General features: G+C 41.6%; 2 protein-coding genes across 6 annotated transcripts in view; one reads left to right on the top strand and one right to left on the bottom strand.

Moving 5' to 3' along the window:
• Positions 1 to 14,712: 14,712 nt before the first annotated feature.
• On the bottom strand, positions 14,713 to 20,327 carry HTR1B (5-hydroxytryptamine receptor 1B). 3 transcript variants are annotated; one of them, XR_014773971.1, is made up of 2 exons: positions 17,835 to 20,067; positions 14,713 to 17,117 (listed from the first exon to the last, which is right to left on the bottom strand). XR_014773971.1 is itself a non-coding variant. In XM_084754559.1 (2 exons), exon 2 carries the CDS (start codon positions 19,055 to 19,057, stop codon positions 17,897 to 17,899), a length of 1,161 nt encoding a protein of 386 aa, XP_084610685.1. In that variant the 5' UTR covers positions 19,058 to 19,347; positions 20,098 to 20,327; the 3' UTR covers positions 14,713 to 17,896. The 3 variants fall into 3 exon arrangements, 2 of the variants coding, with proteins under 2 accessions (XP_084610685.1, XP_084610684.1); XM_084754559.1 differs by adding an exon at positions 20,098 to 20,327 and having other exon boundaries at positions 14,713 to 19,347; XM_084754558.1 differs by adding an exon at positions 20,123 to 20,327 and having other exon boundaries at positions 14,713 to 19,347.
• Positions 18,664 to 25,257, top strand: part of LOC311581975 (uncharacterized protein) — an 89,676-nt gene continuing 83,082 nt past the window's right edge. The window contains exon 1 of one of the 3 annotated variants that reach the window (XR_014773972.1): positions 18,664 to 18,784. Coding sequence is in view for 1 of the 3 variants with exons in the window: in XM_084754560.1 (XP_084610686.1) it covers positions 18,747 to 18,784 (38 nt within the window). In the remaining 2 variants the exon portion in view is untranslated. The remainder of the gene's footprint in view (positions 18,785 to 25,257) is intronic. The other 2 variants (XR_014773973.1, XM_084754560.1) reach the window with 2 other exon arrangements.

Here is a 25,257-nt window from a genome sequence, read left to right as displayed (position 1 = left end):
AAATACAACTTTAAGGTTATTTTTGTTAAACATACTGTATATATGTTTCAACTCTTGTTTCAAGTATTGTACATATGTGACTCATTTTAAAATGTAATGAAAGCCAGGCACAGTGGTGCATGCCTATAATCCCATCACTTGAAGAGGCAGAGGCAAGTGGATCTCTGTGAATGTGAGGCCAACCTGCTCTACAAAGTAAGTACAGAACAGCCAAGGCTACACAGAGAAACCCTGCCTCAGGAAAAAAAAAGTAATACAAAGTCCTAGTCCTTGAAAGCTATTATTACAAACTCTTTAGAATAATTAAGAAATACAAGTTAGTAGTCAGTCAATCAAATATGTAGTCATGTTAGATACTAGTTTAGTTAATTACAGAAATAAGATTTACTTGGCCTCCTGTAAAATTAAGCAGATAGTAAATAGCTAGAAACAGGCAATATTTGGCTATTAATATATATTCTAGATAGATAGATGGTCTTCAAACACTTGGACATCTACAGAAAATGATATTTAAGATTTATTATAATAATAGACTTTTTTGTAGAGAGACACATCAGTCCCTGGCAGCACCCCCATAATACTTCAAAGAAAATGATGGTCATCAAAGAATCTCCTTATGCTGGTCATCGAAGAATCACTTTATGCAGTTTATCTCAAATGTGGCAAAGCCAACCACTGAGCAAAGTACTAAGTTTACCCTGACTATGGACAGCCTGCTGTCCAAACTGTAGAAAAGCTGAACACTGGAGAGTTTACTGTCAACTTTGCAGGAACTATGTACATCATTCCTTCAAAATTCCTGATTCAGAGGAAAGTCAGTCAGATAGTCTGGGCCAGTAGACCAAAGACTGGATGCTCCAATGATACAGAGAAACCTGGATGACTGTCCAGATATTCATCAACATCTACCACTTTTGCTTGCTCTGTGCTTTCTGTTTTTTAAGGTAATAAATAGTTTTCTTTCTCAAGTCTCTGAGGGGGTTGAAGAGTAAATAGTATAGTCTTACAATTTTTTGTTAAAAATTAAAGAGATAAAATATTAAGTTCTTTAGGATCTAGGAAAATGCTTTAGGATCTAAAGAGATGTTCTAAAGGTGGTAAATGCAAGTTATGGTAAGAAGGTGATTTAATTACAAACTTTTGGACTCACCAGGATAACCCTATCCTATCTACCCAGATGATAGAGTACTTTCTCTAAGATTGTCAAATATATATGAATTGTAGAAGAATGGGTAAAGAAACTGTGGTACATATACACTATGGAATTCTACTCAGCTATTAAAAACAAGGAATTTCCAAAATTTGTGGACAAATGGATTAAACTAGAAATGATCATAATGAGTGAGCTAACCCAGAAGCAGAGAGACTCAAATGGTATATACTCACTTATCTCTGGACACTAGCCCAAGGGGTAAGTCCCATGAAAGTCTGCACTTACCAGGAAAGTGGGATAGAGGGGAGGACATCCTATTGGGACTCTAGATGAGAGAAGCATGGGAGATAGGGAAATAGAAGGATCCAGAGGGTCCTAGAAACTTACAAGAAGAACACTATGATGGGCGGATCTGGGCCCAGGGGTTCTGCTCGATCTAGGGCACCAACCAAGGACAATATGTGCAGTCATCATCAAACCCCTACCCAGATCTAGCCAAGGGATAGGACATTCTCCACAGTTATGTGGAGACTGGAGACTGATTTTCACACGAACTCTGGTGCCCCATATTTGGCCATATCCCCTTGTTGGGGAAGCCCGATGGTACTCGGAGGAAGGATAGCAGACTACCAAGAAGAGATTTGATACCCTAACATCATATTCAGGGGGAGGAGGTCCCCATCAGTCACAGTCATAGGGAAGGGGAATGGGGTGAAAGCAGGAGGGAGGGAGGAATGGGAGGATACATGGGATGGGATAGCAAATGAGATGCAATGTGAATTATTTTACTTTTCAATAAAAATATGTTTAAATAAAAAATATGTATATATGAACTGGACATTGTAAATATGATTCTTATTCTCATAATTGTTCTTATTGTGTTTACTTTATTAAAGTTAGAGGAAAATCCATTTTTGGACTAAAAGAGGAAAATGTGGTGAGAGTTTAGGTTTCTTTAAAAACATTAATATGTTTTTGTTTTCATCCCAGGTGTGGAATAAGAAGCTGATTCACAGCAGATAATTATGGTTTGCTTCATGCACAACAGGCGCATAATCTTTGCAAGCTGCAGATAGTTTAATTCTGAGGACTATGGAGAGGGTATAAATGGGAAATCCCTGAGAGGGCCTGTGGCAGCTGCTGCTATCCCTGCTGCTGCCCCTACTGATACTGGTTCACCCTGCTGCTCTGTTTGCTGTTGCATCTAATATTTCTGGATTGCTAGTTTGATGTAGTTCTGAAAAGAAAGATTGGCCTTGTCTCAAAGAACTCTATGTCCCTAGTCAGCAGAAAGTAGCCTATAGAGATAGAGGTCTGTGACCCCTTTTCCCTCTAACCTTCTTGCTCTCCTACCTAGTGTTGGGGGTTTGTAAGGGATTTGGTGGAATAAGGATTGAAAGAGTCATAGGTATAAAAACTCAATAAAGTAACTCAAAATATAATGTCAACATTTATTCATAATATTAATATAAATGTATATTAAAACTACCTCAGACTGTCATGAAGATTAGCATCAAACTCAGTTAAACTGTGGGTAAAAGTATAGGCTTATGAATCCACTGTGGAATTGCAAAAATAACTGGTGGTTTCTCCATAAAGTCTTTAGTTTATTATGATGGGTTATTAAAAGAAAAGGGATTATTGTGTTTAATCATAACAATACGTTCAGCATATAATAATAATAATTAATAATAAATAAAATTTAAACAGCAAATATACGCAGGTTACATACAGGCTTAATTGTATACTGCTGGTAGAAATAATGAAAAGAAGGTCTAAATGAATTTAGAGGCACACCATGCTTGTTTCTTTTGTTTTTTGTTTGTTTGTTTGTTTGTTTTTGAGACAGGGTCTCTCTGTGTAGCCTTGGCTGTCCTAGACTCACTTTGTAGACCAGGCTGGCCTTGAACTCACAGTGATCCGCCTGCCTCTGCCTCCCGAGTGCTGGGATTAAAGGCATGTGCCACCACACCCGGCTCCATGCTCATTTCTTAAAGATGCAATTTAGTAAGTCTTCATCTTTGTTCAAATTGCTTATACTAATTATTAAAGATGTGTATATAACAATATATGTATACATGTATAAGCCATAGTAAAAATCATTATACAATATAAAAAGCAAAGAACTGACAATAGCTAAGCCTGTTTGATAGATAATGTAAGGACTCATTCCACCTGATAAGAAGACTTCCTACAGTCTGCTGTTCTTCATATACTTGAGAAAACGGACTCTTCCCCCAGCCAGCAGTCAATCTGCAATTACTCCTAAGCTCAGGGTCAAGCATTATGGGTCCTTCCCCGTCTATCCTGGATAGTTGACTAGCCTGATTGACTGTGCTTGTGCAGGTTTTACATGGCATTGATACTTATTTCAAAATAAAAACTAATAAGTTTAGACCTGTATATATAATATGCTATTGTTTAGTGTAGAAGTGGGACACAAAGTAAATCATATGTGGAGCAGTATGCGCTACAGCTGTCCATACAGAAACCAACAAAGGATACTTTAGAAAGCTTCTAGAAGTGAGTTTAGAATGTGGCTTTAATGCTTCTTGAGAAGTTAATTGTATGGGTGATTTGTACATGCCTCTAACACGGAAAGCAAAAGACAAGGAAAACTTGAATGTCAAAACTCAGAGGAATTTCTGAAGCTAATCGAGAGAAAGTAAGGAGTCTCTATAAGAACGCATAGACAGCCTGGCCTACAGAGTGAGTTCCAAGCCAGCCATGGCTAAACAGAGAAACCCTATCTCAAAAAAAAAAAAAAGTATACCAAGGCCACAAAACCTAAAATAAAATGCAAAAATGCAATTTATTGAGGATGCACAAAGAAGTGAAATACATGCCACCCCAGAGGGGAAAGGAAATCAATAAATGCCAATATGCACAGTGCTGCTAGAAGGAAAACAGGCTCCTTTATTTACCTGCTCCAGAAGAGTAAAGTGAGGGGTGGCACCCTAGGCGAATAAAACATTAAAGCTTCTCTGAGGTCCTCCGCATCCAAAGCTGCAGTGTTAAACAGCCATCTTTAGCACATGTCTGTACATACCGTTTCTCAGCCCTTCTTCCGGCTTGTTTACAAAGAAGTAAACAGTTTTGCCGATATTTATAAGAAATAGACATCATCTTTAACGAAATAAATAAGTAAAATCTAGGAGATTTAAATTAATAGAAAGGATACAGATGGGGAAACACAGTTGTATTAGCAATTCCAAAATGAACCCCAATATGAACTCATAGAAGGGGCCAGTCAAATTATTTGACTGCCAATTTGGCCAACTCAGGACAAAGCGCACTGTGAATGGAGGATTGTCTCAGGGTGGCCGCAGTCATTATTAACACAACTCCCACATTTCAGAACACTCAGCACAGCTGAGAGATAACAGCCTCCTCAGGAGGAACACCTCCTCCGTATTTTGCCTACTCTCACACCCTTCCGCTCTGCTCAAACACATCCTCACTCAGAGAAGTTGAAACAGCGCATCTGTGTTTCCCTCAGTTTCCTTTATAGCCCTCATTAGCACTGCATATTTTGTAGTTTTTGGTTATTGTCTGAAGGCTCATGTCTCGCATTTCAGCTCCAGGATGGTAACATTTGGACAGTTGTATTACAGCTGTATTTCCTTCTGCGGAAAGGGCCATTCAAACCCCAAAGGGGTCATGACACATAGGCTGAGAAACACTTCCCTAGAAAGTTGTGCCCACTACCATAAAGCGTTCTTCAGAGTACTCAGGAATCCTTTCAGAGCACTCCTTAAACCCTGCCTCATTGCCTTAGAAGTCCAGGAGTCATCTCAGAAGAAAAATGTAATCCTATGAAAGACTAAATTTTGTGAAAATTAGTATTTAATACATTTAATGACAACAAAATGCAACTATGCGGAAAGCTTAGAGAGTAAGCTGTCCTTTTAACTTTGCTTTCTTGGTGCTAAGAGATACTTGGCTTTTTAAGTAACTTGACCCTTGGCTGTGAACCTTCTGACAAGAAAATCTACTAAATTTATTAGTGCGTTTTCTCCTTAAGGAAGTTATGACTTTTAATCTTTTCTGATGATTCAGCATCTGTTAGTTTCTTAGTTAGAGTGGATATATAAGGTAACAATTCTTTCTTTCAATTGCATACTTATAACTAAAAAAGTTTTAGTAACTAAATTTGCTACGCATTATTACGAAAAATAAAGCATTTGTTCATTCGTTCATTTGCTAAATACTTATGGGATTCCTATCAAGAGTGCAGAAGTGTACCAGGCTTTGGGGTAATATGGCAACTGACACTAAAACTGACAAACAATTTAAAGCTAAATATTCCTTTATCTTCTTCTATGAGACTTCTTAACTCTCTTCTCTTTCCATTCCAGTGTCTCCACCATCACAATCTCATGGTATTTGGCCAAATAAACTCAGTTGACAATGTATACCAGCAGATCAACTGTGAACTGGCCCTGAAAAGTGCTTGCTGGTCAAGCACAAGGAACTGAATTTGTGTGATTTACATTTATGTAAAAGACATATACAATGTAATTTTAGACAGGGAAGTACGGGGATAAGCAGATCTTGGGACACACAGATACTAGCCAATTTACCTAAAAGGCATGCCAAGATCAGAGAGAGAATTTAGATAAAAAAAAAAATAAGGTGAGAAGTGATATAAAATGACATCAGACATCCTCCATACTATACACACATGGACAGTGGACTTTCTTAGTTAGGGTTTCTGTCCCTGTGAAGAGACACCACGATCAAAGCATTACTTGGGGACTTGCTTACAGGTTTAGACAATAAAGTCTTGACTATCATGATGGGGAGCACAGCAAGCACACAGGCAGGCATGCTGTGGGATCAGCAGCTGGGTTGAGTTCGTTCTCACATAGAGATGTAGCCAGGTGGCAGAGAGAGACAGAGCTAAACGGAAACGCCATGGTGGCACACCTCCTCCAACAAGGCCACATCCTAAACCTTCCCAAACAGTTTCAACAACTACAAAACAAGCATTCAAACACATAAGCCAATGAAGGCCATTTTGTGGGCTTCAGATGCTCCCTGGGAGACTTCCATGGAGCTCCTAGAAACTCATGGATACCTTCTAAGAATCTCTGTATTGTGCACAGTTGAGCAAATTCTTTTATGCCTATGTAGTGAAAAATATTTAGTAATCTTCTGGATAATACCACCAATATTGTGGCATAAGGGGGAGATGGGTCAGTCAGAGGAATGATTGCCGAATTAATATGGGGACATGAATCCAAGTATTTGCATTCATGTGAGACACTTGGTGCAGGGACCTCTTCTTCTATAACCGCAGGCCTAGGGAACAGAGTCAAACAGATCCTGGAACTTTCTAGAAAACCAGTGTAGCCAAAACTCTGAATCCCTGGTTCACTGACCGAACCTTTCCCTTCAAAAAAAAAAAGGGGGGGGGGCTAAACATAATATAGGAGGGAAATATATCAGGGGCTCCTGGAGTAATTTGGAGGAGGCAAATATGAGTGTGATCCAGAAACATTATATACATGTATGAGTTTTTCAAATAATGTATTAAAATATTTTTAAAATAAAATTTGAAAGGTAGAGGGGTAAAGTAGGAGACTCCAGACACGATCCTCTAGCCTTTACGTGTATACACACATGCACACACATACACACGGAAAGGAAAAGAAACGGCGTAGATACTTAAAAAGAATGTCTGCTGTTTCTAATTTGCCTTTGATTCTGAGGCTCTCAAACAGTTTGTTGCTTTGTTTGCTTGCTTGTTTATCTTTCCCACCAAAGGTTACTTTCTGATGGGGTTGGGGGTTGCTCCTGGCATCTAGAGCAAAGCTAATGGTGTTAAATCTTTTAAGATGCAGAAGACTGCCCTATACTGAAGAATGCTCACACCAAAAGGTCCTTAGTAGCACCAAGGTCGAGAAGCCCTTATCTACACAAACCAAGTGCTTGATATAATTTCTATAAGGAATGTCTGGCCATGTACACAGCTGATTATGCAGAGGCAGAAAAGAGACAGAGATATATCAGTTGGATATAAGCACACCCTGCTCTCTCTTCTCTTGAAAGAGAAACAGGAGGACCTAGAAAAACCTTATAGACATTAGTTTTATATTTACAGTATATTTATTGTTAGCCTTCAAGGGAAAATAAGGATGTTGAACTGTGAACTAATGCTATCCGTAAGGCCTTGCCTTTGTTCGGCTTTTGATCTATACTAGGTCACAGATATCTTTTCACAAAAGCAGTGTTATCTCCTTTGTGCAATGAGGCTAATCTGGCCAGCCCATCCACCCCGTGGAGTGGAGCTCACCTACAGCAGTTTCTATAGCAAATATCTGAGTCTTAAGAATATAGCTAAGTAACTGAAGCAGGCAAAATGAAAGCAGACTTGATTACATGCACGCTAAGTGCCTTTAAAATTATGTTGTGGTCTCTAGGTAGTGCTTTTGGATTACTGTGGACAAGTATCCACTTGGTGTGCATTTGTGCCACCCGAGGCAGCATCTACAGCAAAGCACAGTACCATGTGTCGGCCAGAGTAATCCACTCAGGGCAGCATGAGGAAACAGCCATTCAGAATGCTCAGAAATTTGTGGCAACAGCAGGAAGTGCAGCGGACAGCTTATTGTACTGGGTCTCAGATACACTGACATATTGATCATCTCCTCAAATCAGTTTTCTTACCCGAGACTTGAGAGCTCATGATATGTAAAAAGAAAACTCCTATGGAAACATCTAGCCTAAAGTACAAGTATACCATTTCCCCATAAAACCACAGAGAGATGAGGTCTTGTATTTAAAAATCATCTTACACTTCTCTCTCTCACTAGGCTCCTACTCAAGCTGCCTTACATCTGTTCTTATCGGCAAATCTGTTACAAATCTCAAGCTATTATTTTTTACTCTCTCTTGCTCAATCTCATGCCACTTTAATGTTCTGGGAACAAATGAACTATAACATGAACAAACTACCTTGCATTAAGGCTAATGGTTGCCATAATGTGCTAAAACTCCAAGAACTGTTTACAAGTTAAAGTAAGTAAAAGGATGCCTCTTTACTCAATAAATACCAGCCAGAAAATAGGAAAATTTCCCTTGAATCACAGCACATAAGCAATTTCCAAAGAGGATCAATAAAACTGGTCTTCTCTCACAAAGTTCTACACATCTCACTTCCAACAAGAAATGGGCTTCGAATCAGCACAGTCCTGACACAGACAGTACCAGACAGTGTCCTGCTGAAGGCAAGATAAAGAGGAGAAAAAAAAGAAAAGAAAAAAGAAAAAAAGAAAGAAACCCTCAGAAAGTTTCTTCCAGAACTTTCTTTGGAATCTATTTACATAATAGCCACTTGTCTTCTTCTTGCTAGTCTTCTAAGATAGGTCCTGTAGTCCTGTTTATAGAGAACACTGAAGTATTTAGAGATTAGATCACTTGTTCCAAAACACAAGTTACTAAGAAAAGCACGCAGGGAGCTACAAGGGGAGGGTGGTCAAAGGGACGGTGCGATGCCGAAGCACAGAGGATGAGGAGATCCTACAGAGACAATTTTGTTTGAAAATGCTACTACTTTGTATGCTCTTTATAAAAAAATAAAATAAAATAAGTAACTCCATAAAAGTAAAATGTTGTGCTGACTTCAAATGCCAATAGGCCCCTGCCTTACTTTGAACAGCAGGAAGCTGGCATTGAATGAATGCCTCATAAGCTCTTAGCACTTTCTGGTCCAAGATGCCTGGTAGCTTGTATTGGCTTCATGGTTATCACAAACACAGCAGAGCACTGCCATGCCCACAGTTATACGTTATACAAGGAAACTAATTTCAGAGGTTGAAGTCATATGTAAGTCATTCTGGGTTTGGATAACTACAAGTTCATTTTAATTTCTATAGCATGTATTGCATTGTCTTTCACATAAAACAAATGATAATTTAGATACACAATAGTCAGTATTTGGAGCAGAATTTCCTCCAAACCAGAGGAGAGAGTGCCCATCCTTGCCCTTGGATTACTGCAGTGCTCACTCCAGAACAGAGGTCTTCCTTTCGCTCTCTACTCAACATGTATATTTTATGTTGTTTTTGTAAATAATGATTTTTTTATTACAGGAATTTGCCCATTTCGGTGTTTGTGTAGTATTTTAGGATTTAGAAAGAGACCTACAGGGAAGAGAAAATAATTTGCTTACATCCTTTGACAAAGGAGCTGAATTAATAAGACATTCAACTAAAGAAAGAAGGAAAGAAAGAAAGAAAAGAAAAGAAGGAAGGAAGGAAGGTGCAAGAGAGGGAAACACAAGGATAACTGCACTTTTTAATAACAGCTTGGTCCTGAATTGGCTTTTTCTTCAGAAACTTGGCTTCATATAAAAGTAGACAAGGCTTGGAGAGATGTACGTCAGTAACTTTCCCTAGAGGGACACACCTACCAGGACCTGTCTCACAGAGCACAAACACCTGCGCTTAGCATCGTTCCAGCTAGCAGTTACAGTCACATTTTTCTGCATAACATTTTTGAAAGGGTCAGCGAGCACCAAATGTGCACTGGCTGGCAGAGGTTATAGACACAGAGTGAGGCCAGGAATTTTGGGGCCAAACCAAGAGACAATCTGTGTCCTCTGCATACAATATTGCAGCAAAATTTATCCATAAATTCTATAAGTCCTATTCTACTTTAATACCTCAGAAAACACCTTTCTCACATAAACAGACAAGATCGTACACCTTACACTCCTGCACTGGATGCAAATGATAGAACTGGGGCTGTAATTATAATAGTCTAAATTACCGGAAGGAATTGCTTGATACCTAGCTCATGCTCACGGTAGTAATACAGCAATAGAAGCAATTCCATCTCACAATAGTACTGCCAGGACTGTGTACCAGTGAGCATGAAAGTCAGTGCACAGTGGTCTTAGTTCCTTCCCAGACTTTGAAAACAAAATTCCCAGTACTGCCGCTTTGCTGGAATCCAGCATGAAGGTCATGGCTGAACACAAAGGTATCAGATGGGAGGCTGTGAGCTGTATTTTGTAATGTGCAGTGAAAACACACACTCACTGATAATGTTTTTATAGCCTCAATCACTCATGAGCAAACAATAATAGCTCAATGCCCTTTTCTGAAACATAGACTCTTTCATTCTTATTTGGGGAATAAAAAGCGGGAGGGCTTTTTTTTTTTTTTAATAATAAAAAAGTTGCTGAATCCAGATTTGTGTGAGTGTGTGCATGTGTGTGTTTATTTATATGTGAGTGTGAGGGTATGTGTTTGTGTCCATGTGTGTGAGTGACTATGTATTGTATATGTGAACGTGTGTGAGTATATATGATAAACGTATGTATAGGAGGGAGATTATTTGACAAGAGAAAAACCAGCAGGAGATGGATGAGGACAGGAAAGGGTAGCAGCATAGTGAGGTTAGCAAAATATGTGATAAATGAATATGAAAATGTTATAATGAAAGTCTTTATTTTATATAAGCGACATACATTACTTTAGAAAAGTGTTATCTGTAATACTCTTATAGGATATGAACATAAATGCTTAATTATTAACATAAATGCTTAAAAGTCTCTGAAACATAATAAGAAATAAAAATAAATAATTGTATTTACCAAATATAAATATCTATGCAATATGTAAATGCATAGATTTAATGTAAATGCAATATTTAAAACATCTCCCTGTTTTAAAAAAAAGCAGTTCCAAATATACTGAGGAAACGGAAGCTGAGCCTTTAACTAGATATTAAAAATTATTATTTCCTAAGTTTGTGTTTTACCATTTATATTATTATTAATTTACTTCTCTTTTATCTTCTTTTTTTTTTTTTTTTTTTTTGAAGGCAAATCTCTTAGTTAAAAATAGTGCAAAAACAAAGGACTGTGGTATTGAGGCCAGGCATGCTTTGCTAGTTCATATGCAGAAGTACGCTGTATGTGTTTCTTTTAGGGATGATTGGAGGTTTATGGCTTCAGGAGAAAAAATTTATTTCAGTAGAAACATTATGAGACATGAGTATCATGTAAAAAAAAAACTGAAGGGAAAAAACACAAGAAAAACACAATTCTCTCATCTTCAGATTTTGTGTGGCTTTTGTTTTTGTGCCTATGGAGTGGCTGGCTGATCCTCTGCCCTCCTCTGTAACTAAGACAAGTCAAATGTCTTGCAGACCTCTGTTATGCAGCATTCCTGGGCAAGCCTCAAGGGGCTCCCTCTCGGGCACACCAAGTGTTAGTTCTCTCCACATCCACTGAATTGAAGTCTGCTGCGCTGCCACTAAAGCAACTCCTCAGGTGGGTCATATGTCCATTTAGTTTTGAGAAACATCCCTGTGAAAACTCAAATGTCTTGATTTCCTGTTCCTAAGCTCTTCACACGTACGCAGCCTGGGTGTGCTAGGTCTTTTGTGTTATAAGCAGTACATGCCCATTATTAGTGAGTCCTAACTTTGGCCACAAATAAGAGTTACCTAGATAGAAGTTTCCAAATAATGTGTTAGGATTGATTTCAGTTCCATGATTTAATAATAAGAAATTATATTTATATCAGGAAAAAAAAGACTTTTAAAATGATAAAGTGTGACTCTGCCTATGAAAATTGCAGATTCATAGTTCTTACCTGCAAACATTGAGATGAGTATGCTATGTTACAGAGCACATTGATTTAGTCAAGTCTTTCTTAGACTTATTTTTTTTCTTTCAAGAGCTTCCCTGTCATCAGTGTCCTGAGCTTCCTGCTATGTGATTCTGTCAACAGTCTGCAGTTTGTAAGAAAGCCCAGAGGACCAGGACTAAAATGGAGGGGCTGGAAGACCTGACAGATAGGCACAGCTTAGGTGGAAAAAATAAAGCTCAGTGATGATGCTCACTCCGAGGACAGATAGCGCTGTACAGCCTTGTACTGAACACCTAGCTGTAGGTGTTCAGCTAGTGAACATTTGAATCACAGAGATAGCTGTCACACCTGGATTAAGAACACACACACACACACACACACACACACACACACACACACACACACACACAAGAGTATTTGAAACACCCTGGGCACAGCTCTTGGACAAAGTGAAGGTTCTCCTACCCTTTTCTCTCACAGACGGCAGGCACATCACCAGCATAGTCAACACACTTTTGAGCAAGAGATAGTCTAAAGTTTGGTTCTCCCAAAACAGGAGGACCAACCAGAGGCCCACGGTGGTATGTTCCCACAGAGTCAGGGAGGAAGTGAGTCATGCCTGCTTATGTCATTAAAGCAAAGCATGTGAAATGTTTTACAGGATTTGCCACCAATGAATCTCCCCATCGCCATCTGCTCGCTTTGGGTACAGGAAATATTACAAGTCCATTCTTGGATTGCCAGGTAACAGCTTTAGCAACACGAATCTTTGGTGATGTGTACAAATAAGTGAAGGAAATGGGCATTTCCCCTTACAGACTATATTCAGAATAATATGTCACTCCTTTAGTTAGTTGTCCCAGTTGCTAATATAATCCTAAAATGTGGATGCTGCCTTTGAAAGTCCACTTTAACCCGCAAATGTGCATAGCAGCACGTAGATATTGGCCCACTGCAGACAATGAAGATGCTGAGGAAAACGGCAGTGTTAGTGAGCACTGCCAGCACGGCTCACTTATGATACGGTTGCTTCTGGAAAAATTATCTTTCTGAGCTGGGCATGGTGGCACACACCTTTAGTCCCCCCACTTGAGAGGCAGATGTAGGTCAATATATGTGAGCTCGAGGCCAGCTGCTCTACAGAGCAAGTTCCAGGACAACAAAGGCAACAAAAAGAAAACCCTTTCCTTGAAGAAAAAAGAAAGAAAGAAAGAAAGAAAGTTATCTTTCGAATACCCATCACTGAATTTACATTTACACCATATCTGCTTGAAAATAAATGCCAGAATTGTGCAGATTTAAAGATCAGCCTCTTGGGAAAGGCTATCATGTATGAATAACTTGCTTCTGTAGAAAAGGAACACACCTGTGTTTAAGTGGTAAGTGCTCTACTTTTGAATTATTGGTATATCAACATCAAACCAAAGAAGTTTAAAAAGAACGTTCTGAAAAATTCCAATAGTGATAAAACCGTCATTGAATAGTTCGATTTTTTGTAAACAAATGTGTTGTAAACTGATTTCTGAGTTCATTCAGTATCGTATTAATAAAAGGCCACAGTATTGTAAATAGTAAATTCAGAAAACAATTTAGTAAGCACACTTTGAGTGTGTTTTGGGGAAATTGCCTGTCTATGTTTGAAATTTGAAGAAGCCTGCATTTTTGTATCAGCGATGAACCCTCTCTGTCTAGACTCAGGGAGCTCTGTTTTCACAGAGCCTGGAGGAGTTAAAGTCACTTGCAAACCACCTAGAAAGACATCCTCAACTGCTCAACTGGGAGCCTCGGCATTGGCCAACTGTTCGGAGGAGCTCTGCCCCCTGGTGGACGGCTCGGGGAGCTTCATTTCCTTCCTGCACACTTCCTTTCCTAGGAGGCGCTTCAGCTGAAAGCTTTTGCCTCCTCCACATATATATGCATTTGGAGCAACAATTTCCTTTTATATAATATAAAAATTCTTGGCTCCCAAATCAGTCCTTCAGAGCTAAAATAAAATTATACGCATCATTGTTGGTTATGACTAAAAGAGGAAAATGAGGCGATGGGGGGGAAAAAAGTGTGAATATGGCCAGAGAATGTGGATTTAAGAAGACAGCCATACATCTCCAGAAGAGGAGAAAGAAGCCTTAAATGTGAATAAAAGAAAAGGTTTCATTGACCTTATAGGTACCGCAAACCATCTCACCTGTTCCTTTTTGCCCTTTGGACCAGGAATCACCAACTGAGAGAGATCATTGTGGGAAACTGCTGGTTTCTTTAAGATCTCCCCACTCCAGCTAATTGAAACTTCCTCACTCAACTCTTGCAGATATCCTTGATTTTATACACTTCATGTAAAGTGCATCCCTGTAAAGGAAGCACCTGGAAATAATGCATGGGATGACGTACCATTCTTGAATCCCTCTGCCCTCTGAAGCCAATCCTCTTGTTTAATTATGTATAGTCTTTAAGCCTTTGCAACAGCTTGAAGCTGGATGGTGTGTTGAAAGGAGAACCACATACTCTACCATCTACATTTATCATGGAAACCTAGAACATTCTGGCTCCAGAAATGATCTTTCTTCTTACTTCATGGGTCTTTAAGTAACTCAGTCTACCCTCGGGTCATAGCCAGGTCTACTGTCACTCATGTTCTCCTTTCTCCCCCTTTGTATTTTAATCACTGCACAGGACCTTGGAGTCTTCAGATTCCAGAACACTCAGCTCCTTTAAAAATGCTGATCCAGAGAAGGTGTTGATAGTGGGTGTTATTTTCCCTCTTTACATAATTCCTTTCAAACTCTTCCTACAACACATAAACTGAACTCCCCCAACCATGGCAGCACATATCCATCTACCCCACGGTCAACTCTCAACAACCATCCACTCATGAAGGCTCAAGACTTCAAGGTGTAGCCCCAGAATCAAGTGACCCAATCTTTCCACAATAACAGACCTACTACTAAACACCTCTTAGAACACAAAAAGGATTTTTATTTCATCATTTTCCTAAATTTAACTTCCAAGTACACATTTGCTGAGAGGTGGAACACCAAAGGCAATGTCAGACACAGAACTCCATCGAATACACACAGTCTGAGACGTTACTGCTTGGGTGAGTTACAATCCTCTCAGCACTTCCTGCTTAAAGAAGGTAAAAGTAAGATAATAGAGAGGAAACGTGAACAATATTGTTCTATAGGAACTTTGTCAAACTCCTTAAACATTCATTCCATGGGTGCAGTGTCCATTTTTTAAAAAGGATACTCTAAAGTTTCTACAAACACAAGACAATATTGGTAACTTTAGATGAGTATACATTCATTCATTTACTTGTGTGAAAATTTGTGCAATTAAACAATATGGAAAATGGTAATTTGTTACCATAGTCAATGAAAATATATTTTCATTTCTACGTAAGTTAAGCATTTCCATCCCCCATTTTATGTTCTGCAAAAAAAGCCACGTGTCTAGTTTATGAAACAAACTATGCTTATATGCAGTAGTGACTGTAAAGGAGCTTAGCAGCCCTAACTGCATAGCCCTGGGATGAGTAAACGCCTTGCATAATCATGTGCAATGCTGGATGATGATCCTAGGTCTCTTATCACTACAGAGGTTTGCAAGCTTCTATTTCATACACGATGCCCCAAATTCAGTCAGCCACATACTCAAGCAATAATTAAGGTGGGTGATTTACAAAATGGCAAACAACCCAGTTGACTAAATTGACCATATTTTGTTAACATGATGACACAATCATTGTAGGTGCCCTATAAAGAAATCACTTGTAAGTGGCTATTTGTTTCCATTAATTTTTCCCCTAAGGCTCTTAGAAGTTGACTTAATTGCCTCTTAGGCCTCAAGAAAACACAGCTACAGAAACAGAAGACCCACATATTAATAATATAAAAACAAAGACCACGTGTCATGTGCATTCCTCCATAGGAGAAAGGTCACAAAGCACAAACAAGGAGACTAGGAATCCAGCAGAAGAAAACTATAGACCCCAGTCTATAGGAGTATCTAATGCCTAAGATTTCATCTTATTCCAGTGTCAGGCATAATGATGGTTGAAATTCCCTTTTTTTTTTTAAACCTACAGTACATGTGAGCTTTTGAATAACAACTTTTCAAGAGTCATTACCCAATGTGAAGGTCTGCACAGTAGGCAGCTCACTACATCTGTTGTCTGATGATGTGGACTGGGCAGCTTCACGTAGGGAGTGGATCCATTTTATAAAAACAACTTCCTTCTGCAGACAAAAGGTCTCCAGTGCAGACAGCCTCTGAAGCTAGGTCTGTGAATCTTCTTTGGCATATTAAACATTCCACACACACATTTGTTCTTACAGATGACCCTTCAGGACTGCTTCCTTTTATTTAGAAAGTGCATTATTTTTTAATCTTCTAGTATGTGTTTGTACCTATTGCATACCCCTCAGAGTGAATTCAAACAACCTAAGTGCTGTTGAAACTTAGAATGAGAGCTACCCTTAAATTATTCCAGATGCTGTAGTCACTGAAGTGCCAGGTCACTTACATGTTTCCAAGGCTAGAAGGCTTGCCAGTTTCCTGGTTGTTTCGTAAGCCTGAAGTTTGGTTCTATAAGTTATAAAGAAAATAGGTTCAATTTCAGGCTCTTTCAGCTTTTCTAAATTTCTAATATGTAATTTGCCTAGCTATTCCTACCAAAACTTCAATAGTAAGGAAAAACAAGGTGCAATCTCAGTCTCTGTCTCTCTCTCTCTTTCTGTGTGTCTCTGTCTCTCTGTCTCTCTGTCTCTGCTCTGTCTCTGTCTCTGTCTCTGTTTGTCTGTCTGTCTCTCTCTCTTACACACACACACACACACACACACACACACACACACTTTAATATAGTTTCTGGAGGCTCTGGCTGCATTTTGGAGATTTCTGGACAGGGAACCTGGTTCTCTTGGTTACTTTATAAATTTGTACACAAAGGAATCACAGATGGGAGAGAGTGCAAATGATTATCAAAAATTGTCTCATGCAATTTAAGATTTTTTTTTACAAGTCAAAAATATACATCCTCCTATTTCCCCCCTTCATTTCTTAATTATATAAGAGATCACTTCTGTTCCGTCAGTCTCCTCCGCACATCACAGAACTGGAAAAGGACTGGAGATACTTTCTTGTTAAGGAACTGTATATAACAATGCTAATCCACTTGAAGAACTCCAGTGGCAGCAGCACAGCACGTTGGGCTGAGGAGCCCAGCATATCCTCCATTGGTGGGAATTGAAAGGTGTGTAAAGCGACCGGTACACAAGATTAGGAACAAAGCAGCCTGCAGACTTTGGCACTAGCACACATCGTGTTTTGTTTGACTTGTCAGAGCTGTGGCTTGACGATCACTAAACAGGAATTTTTAAAATAAAAAAATTAGAAATCTGCAGAAAACAATCTTAGGTGTTGCTTCTCAGTGAAACACTCCCCTTCTCCCATTCCCACCCACCTCCCCCATATATTTTTCGATTGTAATAAAAATAGAGATCTTAGCATCAGAATTTTGCTGTTAACTCTTCAAGGTTGCTTTGTGCCATCCAAGCCATATTTAGCGTTTGAAGCACCCAATCCACAAAGTTTCTCCAACCAAATTGAAATAAACAAATGAAGAGCGACCGAAGGATGCCGGAAGTTGTGTTTTAAAATTAAGCTGTAACTCAAAGTTCTCTCCAAAGCGTAGGGTATTAACTGTCTAGTTCAAGTACTGCCAGGCTGTATGTAGGTCTGTCTCAGACAGGCTTCAGACAACACCTACAAGTGCGGCTGCCTTAGAGGGCAACAGTGTCCATGAGACCAAAGGGGCAAGGATTTCCCCCCCTGTCCATCATCAAAGTTAAAAAGTTGCAACCTTTTGTGTGACTGGCTGCTGGAGGATCTGTACTGAGCCCGGGTTTTGAGGAGAGGAGGCTTACCTCCTCAGCATAGAAGCTTTACAGTAGTTTGAGCAAATTCACCTTCCAGAGTGCTCTCTCCCAGAGCTGCCTGGCTTCTGAGGATCCATTGCCCTTGCCCAGGAGAGAAAGCCTTGCTTCCACCCAGTAACAGGGAAAGAAGATTTGACCTACCTGTGGAAAGACCCAACTTGGTCCCCAAAGGTCGCTTAGGCGACCCCACTGCCATTGACAAATCAGCCTGTGCACTTAAAGTGTATCAGTTTATGGAATGCTTGTTTGAAGTCCTCATTGGACATGGTGTAGATGATGGGGTTAATGAGGGAGTTAAGATAGCCTAGCCAATTGAAGAAGTCAAAGATGGCCATGTGAAACCAGCAGGCATCCTTGCAGATAGGCATCACTAGGGATATGATGAAGAAGGGCAGCCAGCACACAATAAATGCTCCTAAAATGATCCCTAGGGTCTTGGTGGCTTTGCGCTCCCTAGCGGCCATGAGTTTCTTCTTTTCCAGGAGGGCGTCTGAGATTCGCACTTTGACCTGGTTCACGTATACAGGAGACCCGGACTCACTGGGCACGTCGGGAGCCCGGGAGTTAATAGAGGTGACCGAGGACGTGGACCCTGGGGAGTCTGTTATTAGCTGGGCTCGGGTCAAGCGCTTGCCGGTCTTGTTGGGTGTCTGTTTCAAAATCCGAGAGCGGGCTTCCACATAGATGCGGCCATAGAGGGCGATGAGGAGCAGGGTGGGCAAATAGAAAGCGCCCACCGTGGAGTAGACTGTGTAGAGGACGTGGTCGGTGTTCACAAAGCAGTTCAGCACCTCCTCCTCCGCTTTGGCTTGACGCCAGAAGAAGGGTGGAAGTGAAATAGAGATGGAGAAGACCCACACCAGCGCGATCATGATGGCCGCCCTTTTGGGAGTCCTTTTAGCTGAATACTCCACTGCATCAGTGATGGCCCAGTAGCGGTCCAGGGCGATGACACAGAGATGCATGATGGAAGCCGTGCAACAGGTTATATCCGACGACAGCCAGAAGTCGCAGATCACCTGGCCTAGTGTCCAGCGTCCAGTGACCGTGTACATGGTGCTGATAGGCATCACCAGAATGGACACGAGCAGGTCAGTGACTGCCAGAGAGGCGATCAGGTAGTTAGCCGGGGTGTGCAGCTTCCGGGTTCGGTACACTGTAGCGATCACAAAGGCGTTGGAGAACGTGGTGGCCAAGGTGATGAGCGCCAACAATGCGACCAGCAGGACTTTCCAGGGCAGGGCGATGGAGTCCTGGTAAATGTAGCCGTCGGCGCTGCAGTTGTGGGAGAGGTTGGTGAGAGGTATTCCTGTCTGGGAGGCGGCGGGAGGCGGCGGGGCGCACTGAACACCCTGCTCCTCCATGGCTCTGATTGCCCTTGCTCCGGAGCGCAGCTCTTGAGCATGGAGCGGACAAGGGAGAGAACAGAGGACGGGAGGATCATGGAGACCACAGGCTTGTCTCCTTTGGCTAGCCAGTTCGTAGACTCCTCAGTAACTCCTCTGCCTATGTTCTCAGCCGAAATGAGAGGTCACTGGCGCGGCCACCAGTGCGCCCGGCGCTGCCGCCGCGTCTCCTAGCTCCTCTCCACGCCCCGTCTTCGCCCAGGTTCATTAAAGCCCTGGACCACCCAGTCCAGCTCCGCTCAGGCTCCCTGGAGGCAAACAGTGGAAAAGGGCTAAGAATCGCTTGAGGAAGGGTCTCATGTGAAGCGGGACCTCTTACCCCAGTTGCTCAGGTCTCAGCTTCTCCTAACCGGGGCGCTCCGGAATCTGCAGACTCCGCCCGCAGGAGTTTGCTGGCTGTGCAGACCGAAGCTTGCAGGCCAGGGCTGAGTCCTGGGCTTGCATCCCCGCCCCGCGCCCCCCGCACGGAGCCGGGCTACTTTCTGAGCTGCCTCCCGACTTAGGAGGATTGTGAAGTCTGGGAGCCGCGCCGCGCCTGGCGCCAGAGCTCCGCACTCCCTCCCTTTTCACGCGCTGGCCACTACGGTGAGCTGCCCCGCGGAGACAAGGCCACCAGAAGGGAGACTCGGGGGCCTGATCTGTAGCTGTTTGAGCCACCTTGCAGTTGTCACCACCTCCAGGATTCCAGCAGAACCGCTGGGAGCCATGACACGGGGTGAACGGGACTAGGGCACCTGGATCCTCACACCAGGAGGGGGCAGGTGTCTGGGGAAGCGGGAGGAACCCGGTGTGCGCCAGCCCGAGAGCAGGATGTAAGCCTCGGAGCCCGTGAGGCTCCTTTTATACTATCTAGGTCCAGTCTAGTCCGGCGGTGCAACTCGAGCAGTGCGGCGAGTGCAGATGCGGGCTGCAAAGCACCTTCCCTTTTGCTCTCTCCCTCCCTCTTTTCCTCCCGCCCAGTTCCAATCCCTGCGAAAGAATCTCCCGCAGGGTCCTACCGCCCTCTCTCGCAGCTTTCTTCACCTTGTCCCTTCTCCCGACCCTGACCCTCAGAGTCGCTTTTCAAGCTGGGAATTGGGAATGGGACATCCTGTTCTTGCCTCTCAGGGCTTTTGAGTCTTTGCGCTCAGCAGTCAACCCACGCCCTTAGTCGCTGCCACAGACTTAGTGCGGGCGCCCGGGTCTAGGCTTCCGCCTACCACCACCTCCCTCTTTCCCGGAGGTTGGTGGTACGTGGAGCAAGCCGCAACATCTGAACTCTCCTTTCGGGAATCTAACCCCATACCGAGGGCCACACCCAGGTTAGAAGGAGGCGCCAGCGATGCTTCCTTAGAAGGAAGCAGCCAGTGTGTGCATTTTATACTACATGCTTGGGGCTTTGAGACATCTTTAACTCTTAGTACTGTAACAACACATTTTTTTCCTATCTATCTACGTTTAGAAATGTGTGCTTGTCACTCAGTCCTCCCCTTTAGCTTTGTGAGTCAAATGAGAGAAGATGTCTGCAAGATGTAAAACGGTATCATAAAGAGAAGCCTACTACTGTATGCGAATTAAACCTTCCACGCTCCACCCTCCCGCTCAGGTGGCTCTGCAGCTCAGCGCCCGAGTTTCCAGGGAAGTTCTTCCACTCAGCCTGGCCAGGAAAAGGGAAATAAAGGAGCCTTTGAGCCATCAGAACTACAGTCATCAGACTGTCTCCTTTGCCCTCAAAAAAAGGATGTCTATTCTGCCACACGGGGCACTAAGCTTGCCAGCTTGGTCCCCAACCCCCAGCAGATTCCTTACCCTTGGTTTTTCCTCCAATCTGAACAGAGGAAAACAAATATACAAGGTCTACAAACGAATCAAAAGTTTACAGAGCAATATATTCTCCATGTTAAAGACTAACTGGTCCCCACTATAATTCCCAGGAGCCCAAGTTTGTGCTTGGTATGTAGGATGGATCTAAGATCCACAGTGTAATTGGATTCGTCGGGTTCTCTCCAAGTGTGCTTTTTAAAGATTCAAATCATTCCGGCTCAGCCCTCAGCCGGGAATCATCTGCTCCATCATCCTTCCAGTCTTAAGGGTGAAGCAATTCAAGAGACTCGACTGAAGGTGGCATGGCCCCAAACCAAGTTCCCTGCATTTTTGGCTCTCGAAGCCAGGCAGGCAGGAAAAAATTAGAATGTACAATTGATGCTGGGCATTCTCTCCCCTTAGGTTTATAGCCGTTATATTCGAGGAGAGGCAGGGACAGTGCATGATGGTCAGATTACTACACTTTCGTTTGGCAGCAAGTATCATGGGAAAAAAATGCAGTTCTTCTAAGCTTTGAGAGGGCGCTCTGCTCCTTTAACTAAATGCTTTAAACTGGGCTGCAGAAGATGCTGAGAGGGAAATATGTATATATATTTATATTTATATTTAATTTATATTATATTTAATATTTATTAATATTTAATTTATATTAAATATGTATATTTAAATGTACATATTTCCTTTTTCTCTGTTCCTTTCCCTAGGACCAGAGGTCATTTTTTCCTCCACCACATTTTAAGGTGTCCCCATCCTCTAATTCCATCCACCTACCACTGGCATCTTCATTATCACACTCAGTTAAAAGCTATTGGAGCGGGAAGGGAAGCTGGCAAGTTTAAACCACTAGGTGGGGGCGTTGACCAGGATGGAACAAGCATGTGGTTGAGGGGCAGGAAGGCTGAGACTTAAGGAAACTGTTTTCCTGCTATTGCAGTATCTTAGGGTAGCTAGGAAAGATTAAGGGAACCGTTTAAGTGACTGGAGACAGGGGACAAATATTAAAAACTGCGAGCAGCGTCTTATTTCTGTATCAGAAGCAGGAGACTGAGAAAACAACTTCTTGGTGTTAGGAGAGGCACAGACACCTGTGGCATTGCCATAGACTACTCCAGATTTGCAGAGTCGCAAGCCCTGAGGGGACCCTACCACTTGAGGGTGGATTGTGATTTTACCTTTTGTTTGGAAACTGTGTGAATAGAAGGCTGCAGCACAGAAGGGAATCTGGCAGAGTTCAGTGAAGATCTGCAATTCAGTAAGCTAGTTTCTGAATTGTGTTCTTTCCTTAATCACTTAGGGCATATAAAAAGCAGCTGTTTGTACAGCAACACCTATTTGTGAAACAAGGAACTCACTCATCACCAGTGGGCACCAGTTTTTGGCTTTTTTTTTTTCAACATTCCAGGCCATTCAAAGGGACCTTCTTTCAAGATAGAGGTGAATCCAGAGCTTCAGAGAACAGTAAAAGTTTCTTGGGTAGAAAAACCTCTTATTTGATGATGAAACCAAGTAGTGAGCAAATCATCCATGGTGGGGGATGAATCACCCTCAAGGGGCCTTTCTTATACCAGGGAGCTGTGCTCCTGACAATCACAAGCAGCACATCAGATAGCTCAGAATTTACTGTCCCACACTACCTATCCTCCAGTGAAAATCTAATAGAAAAAAACATCCAAGGGACAGGTCCTATTCACAGAGTGTGGGAACTGAACAGACACTTCTTTCAAGTACTTCTGTTTTAAGTGTAAGGCCAAATGCCTAATGTTTTTACTGCTGTGATTTTTAAATTCCCACAGGTGAAATCATCAGCAAAGACTCCAGCACTGAACAACCTTTTTCCTATGTAGTGGTAGCCCATAGCCAGATTGCTTTCTGCAAGTTGATTGGTATCATTGAAAATACAAGCTCTCCCAAGGGCCTCGATTTGCTCGAATGTGTCTTCCATGAGAAAGCTATGGCAATGCTTGGACAAGTGAACATATGCAATTATTACAAATTCTGGGAGCTTCAGGGTCCTTTTCCACATTCATCAGCCTCCATAGTAGGCTTGTGAGATGGTATTTGTGTACATAAGAGTACTTATTATGCTATCTACTTTCTTAAGTATTTTTAGCATTTATTAAATAAGAAGGTCCATTCTTCACTAGGCTGGTACAGAGTAGTTCCTAAGAAGGAGTCATTCTGCTGTGTTATTAACTACGGTGAACGAGACAACATATTTATATGTAGAGTGGAACAGTGACAAAATTATAGCATATATATATTTCATAGTCTAAGACCTATCTTTTTCATAATAGTGTCTTGGTGGTTTGTTTTTTGTTTGTTTGTTTTTGCTTTGGGGCCTTTTTTTGTTTGTTTGCTTTTTTTGTTTTTGCTATGAAGAGCCATGTCATGACCATAGCAACTGTTATAAAAAGAAAGCATTTCCCAGGAGTGGTGGTGCATGCTTTTTAATCTCAGTACTTGTAAGGCAGAGACAGGTAGATCACTGTGAGTTTGAGGACAGCCTGGTCTACAAAGGGAGTCTATGGCAGCCAAGATAACACAGAGAAAACCTCTTGAAAAACTGAGAGAGAGAGAGAGAGAGAGAGAGAGAGAGAGAGAGAGAGAGAGAGAGAGAGGCATTTAATTGGGGCTGGCTTATAGTTTGAGAGGTTTAGTCCATTACCATCATGATGAAGAACATGGCAGCATGAAGCCAGACATGGTAGCTAAGAGTTCTAGATCCAGATTCAACAGCAGCAAGAACAGAAAGAGGCACTAGTGTTGGCATAATGTTTTGTGGACTGTGTTGTTTACCTTTGTTCATCCTAACACTGATCAACCCCCCCCCCCAAATCAATCAGGATATTGCATTGTGATGTTTATTCTAAGTATCTTTAGCTTCAAATTTGTGTACACACGTCATCATTTGTTGTTTGTGTTGTCAGTAAAAACCAAATAGCCAATGTTGTACAATAACAGAGAATAGGGTGGGTCATCCTGATAAAGTAAGGGGAAGAGAAAGGGCAGGAAGAGTAGAAAAAAATGCAATTGAAAAGAATCTTGGAGCATCAGGAGGAAAGAGCCAGTCCTATGATATAAGTAAAAAGAAAGTATAAAGTGGGGAGGAGAAAGAAAGAGGAAGGAGAGACTGGGAAACATCAAGAGAAATTAATCTGGCCTAGGAGATGATTTAAAAGTAAGCATAGTGTGGGAAATCTGACCCATAAGAAACTTTACTAGCATGGAGGTTTAGGATGGAGTAATTATTGGGCGGCATTGTGTTTTACGCTAATTAAATAGATCCCGTTCTCTCTGTGTGGTTATTTGGGTATCAAGCTGGTTAAGGAGTAACCACTGATTTCACTAAAATAATAATTCAGTATTAAATATTAAAAAAATCCCTCAATGCAGTGAGCCTATCTTGGACCCTTGAAACTTCATAGCCCATCTCAGTGAAGCCTTTCAGGAAGACTACACCCTCTCCAACAAGGCCATTCTTCTTAATCCTTTCAAATGACACCACTCCCTGGAGACTAAGCATTTGAATATATGAGCCTATGAGGGTGGGGGGTGGCTATTCTTATTCAAACCAGCACAGACTCTTTAAACAGATACCTGAGACAAATATACTAATACTGGTCCAAAGCTAACTCAGCTCAAACCAACTAGCTCCCAAGTAAATCACATACACCATGGCTGAAGACCTGGGTCTTAAAGGAAAATGTTTAGCTCAAAGATACTGTGAAGTAACAAGACATATCTGGATGATGAGCTCCACCCATCAGGGAAGCTTTCTCCTTGGGAACAGTAGGATGTGTCTGTAATGAAAAGTTTTTGTATGGGGAATCAATGCCAACTGAGTCCAGTAAACATAAAACAGATTTTAAGTAAGCAGCACCATTGCAAAGCTCTATTTGGGATGAATTCAGTCTAAACCGAAACTAAATCAGAACATTTAATAATGAAATTGACTATCAAGCCTGAAGAAAACAACAACAGAAATGTTTCCTTCTAGGCTCAAAATAAGGAATGTTTTCTTTATTTTCAATGGGGGAGGGGGGGAGGGGAACATAGCATCAATGTGTAGTTTAGGTTTGTAGAGAAAACACGCCAAGCTGTGCTTTACTGCTTCTATACCTGTAATTCACCACTAATAATCATTCTCCTTTACTGAGCACTGTGCACTAAGCCATATGCTGCGTGTCCCCCACACAGCATTCATTTAATTGTTACAACACCAGGACTCACCATTATCATGCTCAGTTTATGGATGAGGAAATTGAGATGTTGAGAATTTAAAGAACTCTGCTAATATCAGACAGCTGGCAAGTACAAAACAGTCCAAACTCAACGTTTGGAAAGCTTCCTGCTTC

Source organism: Acomys minous (assembly GCF_964271855.1).
Source record: "Acomys minous genome assembly, chromosome: 13".
NCBI lineage: Eukaryota > Metazoa > Chordata > Mammalia > Rodentia > Muridae > Acomys > Acomys minous.
The sequence above is the reverse complement of the archived record's forward strand: the minus strand, read 5'-3'. Positions and strand labels throughout refer to the sequence as shown.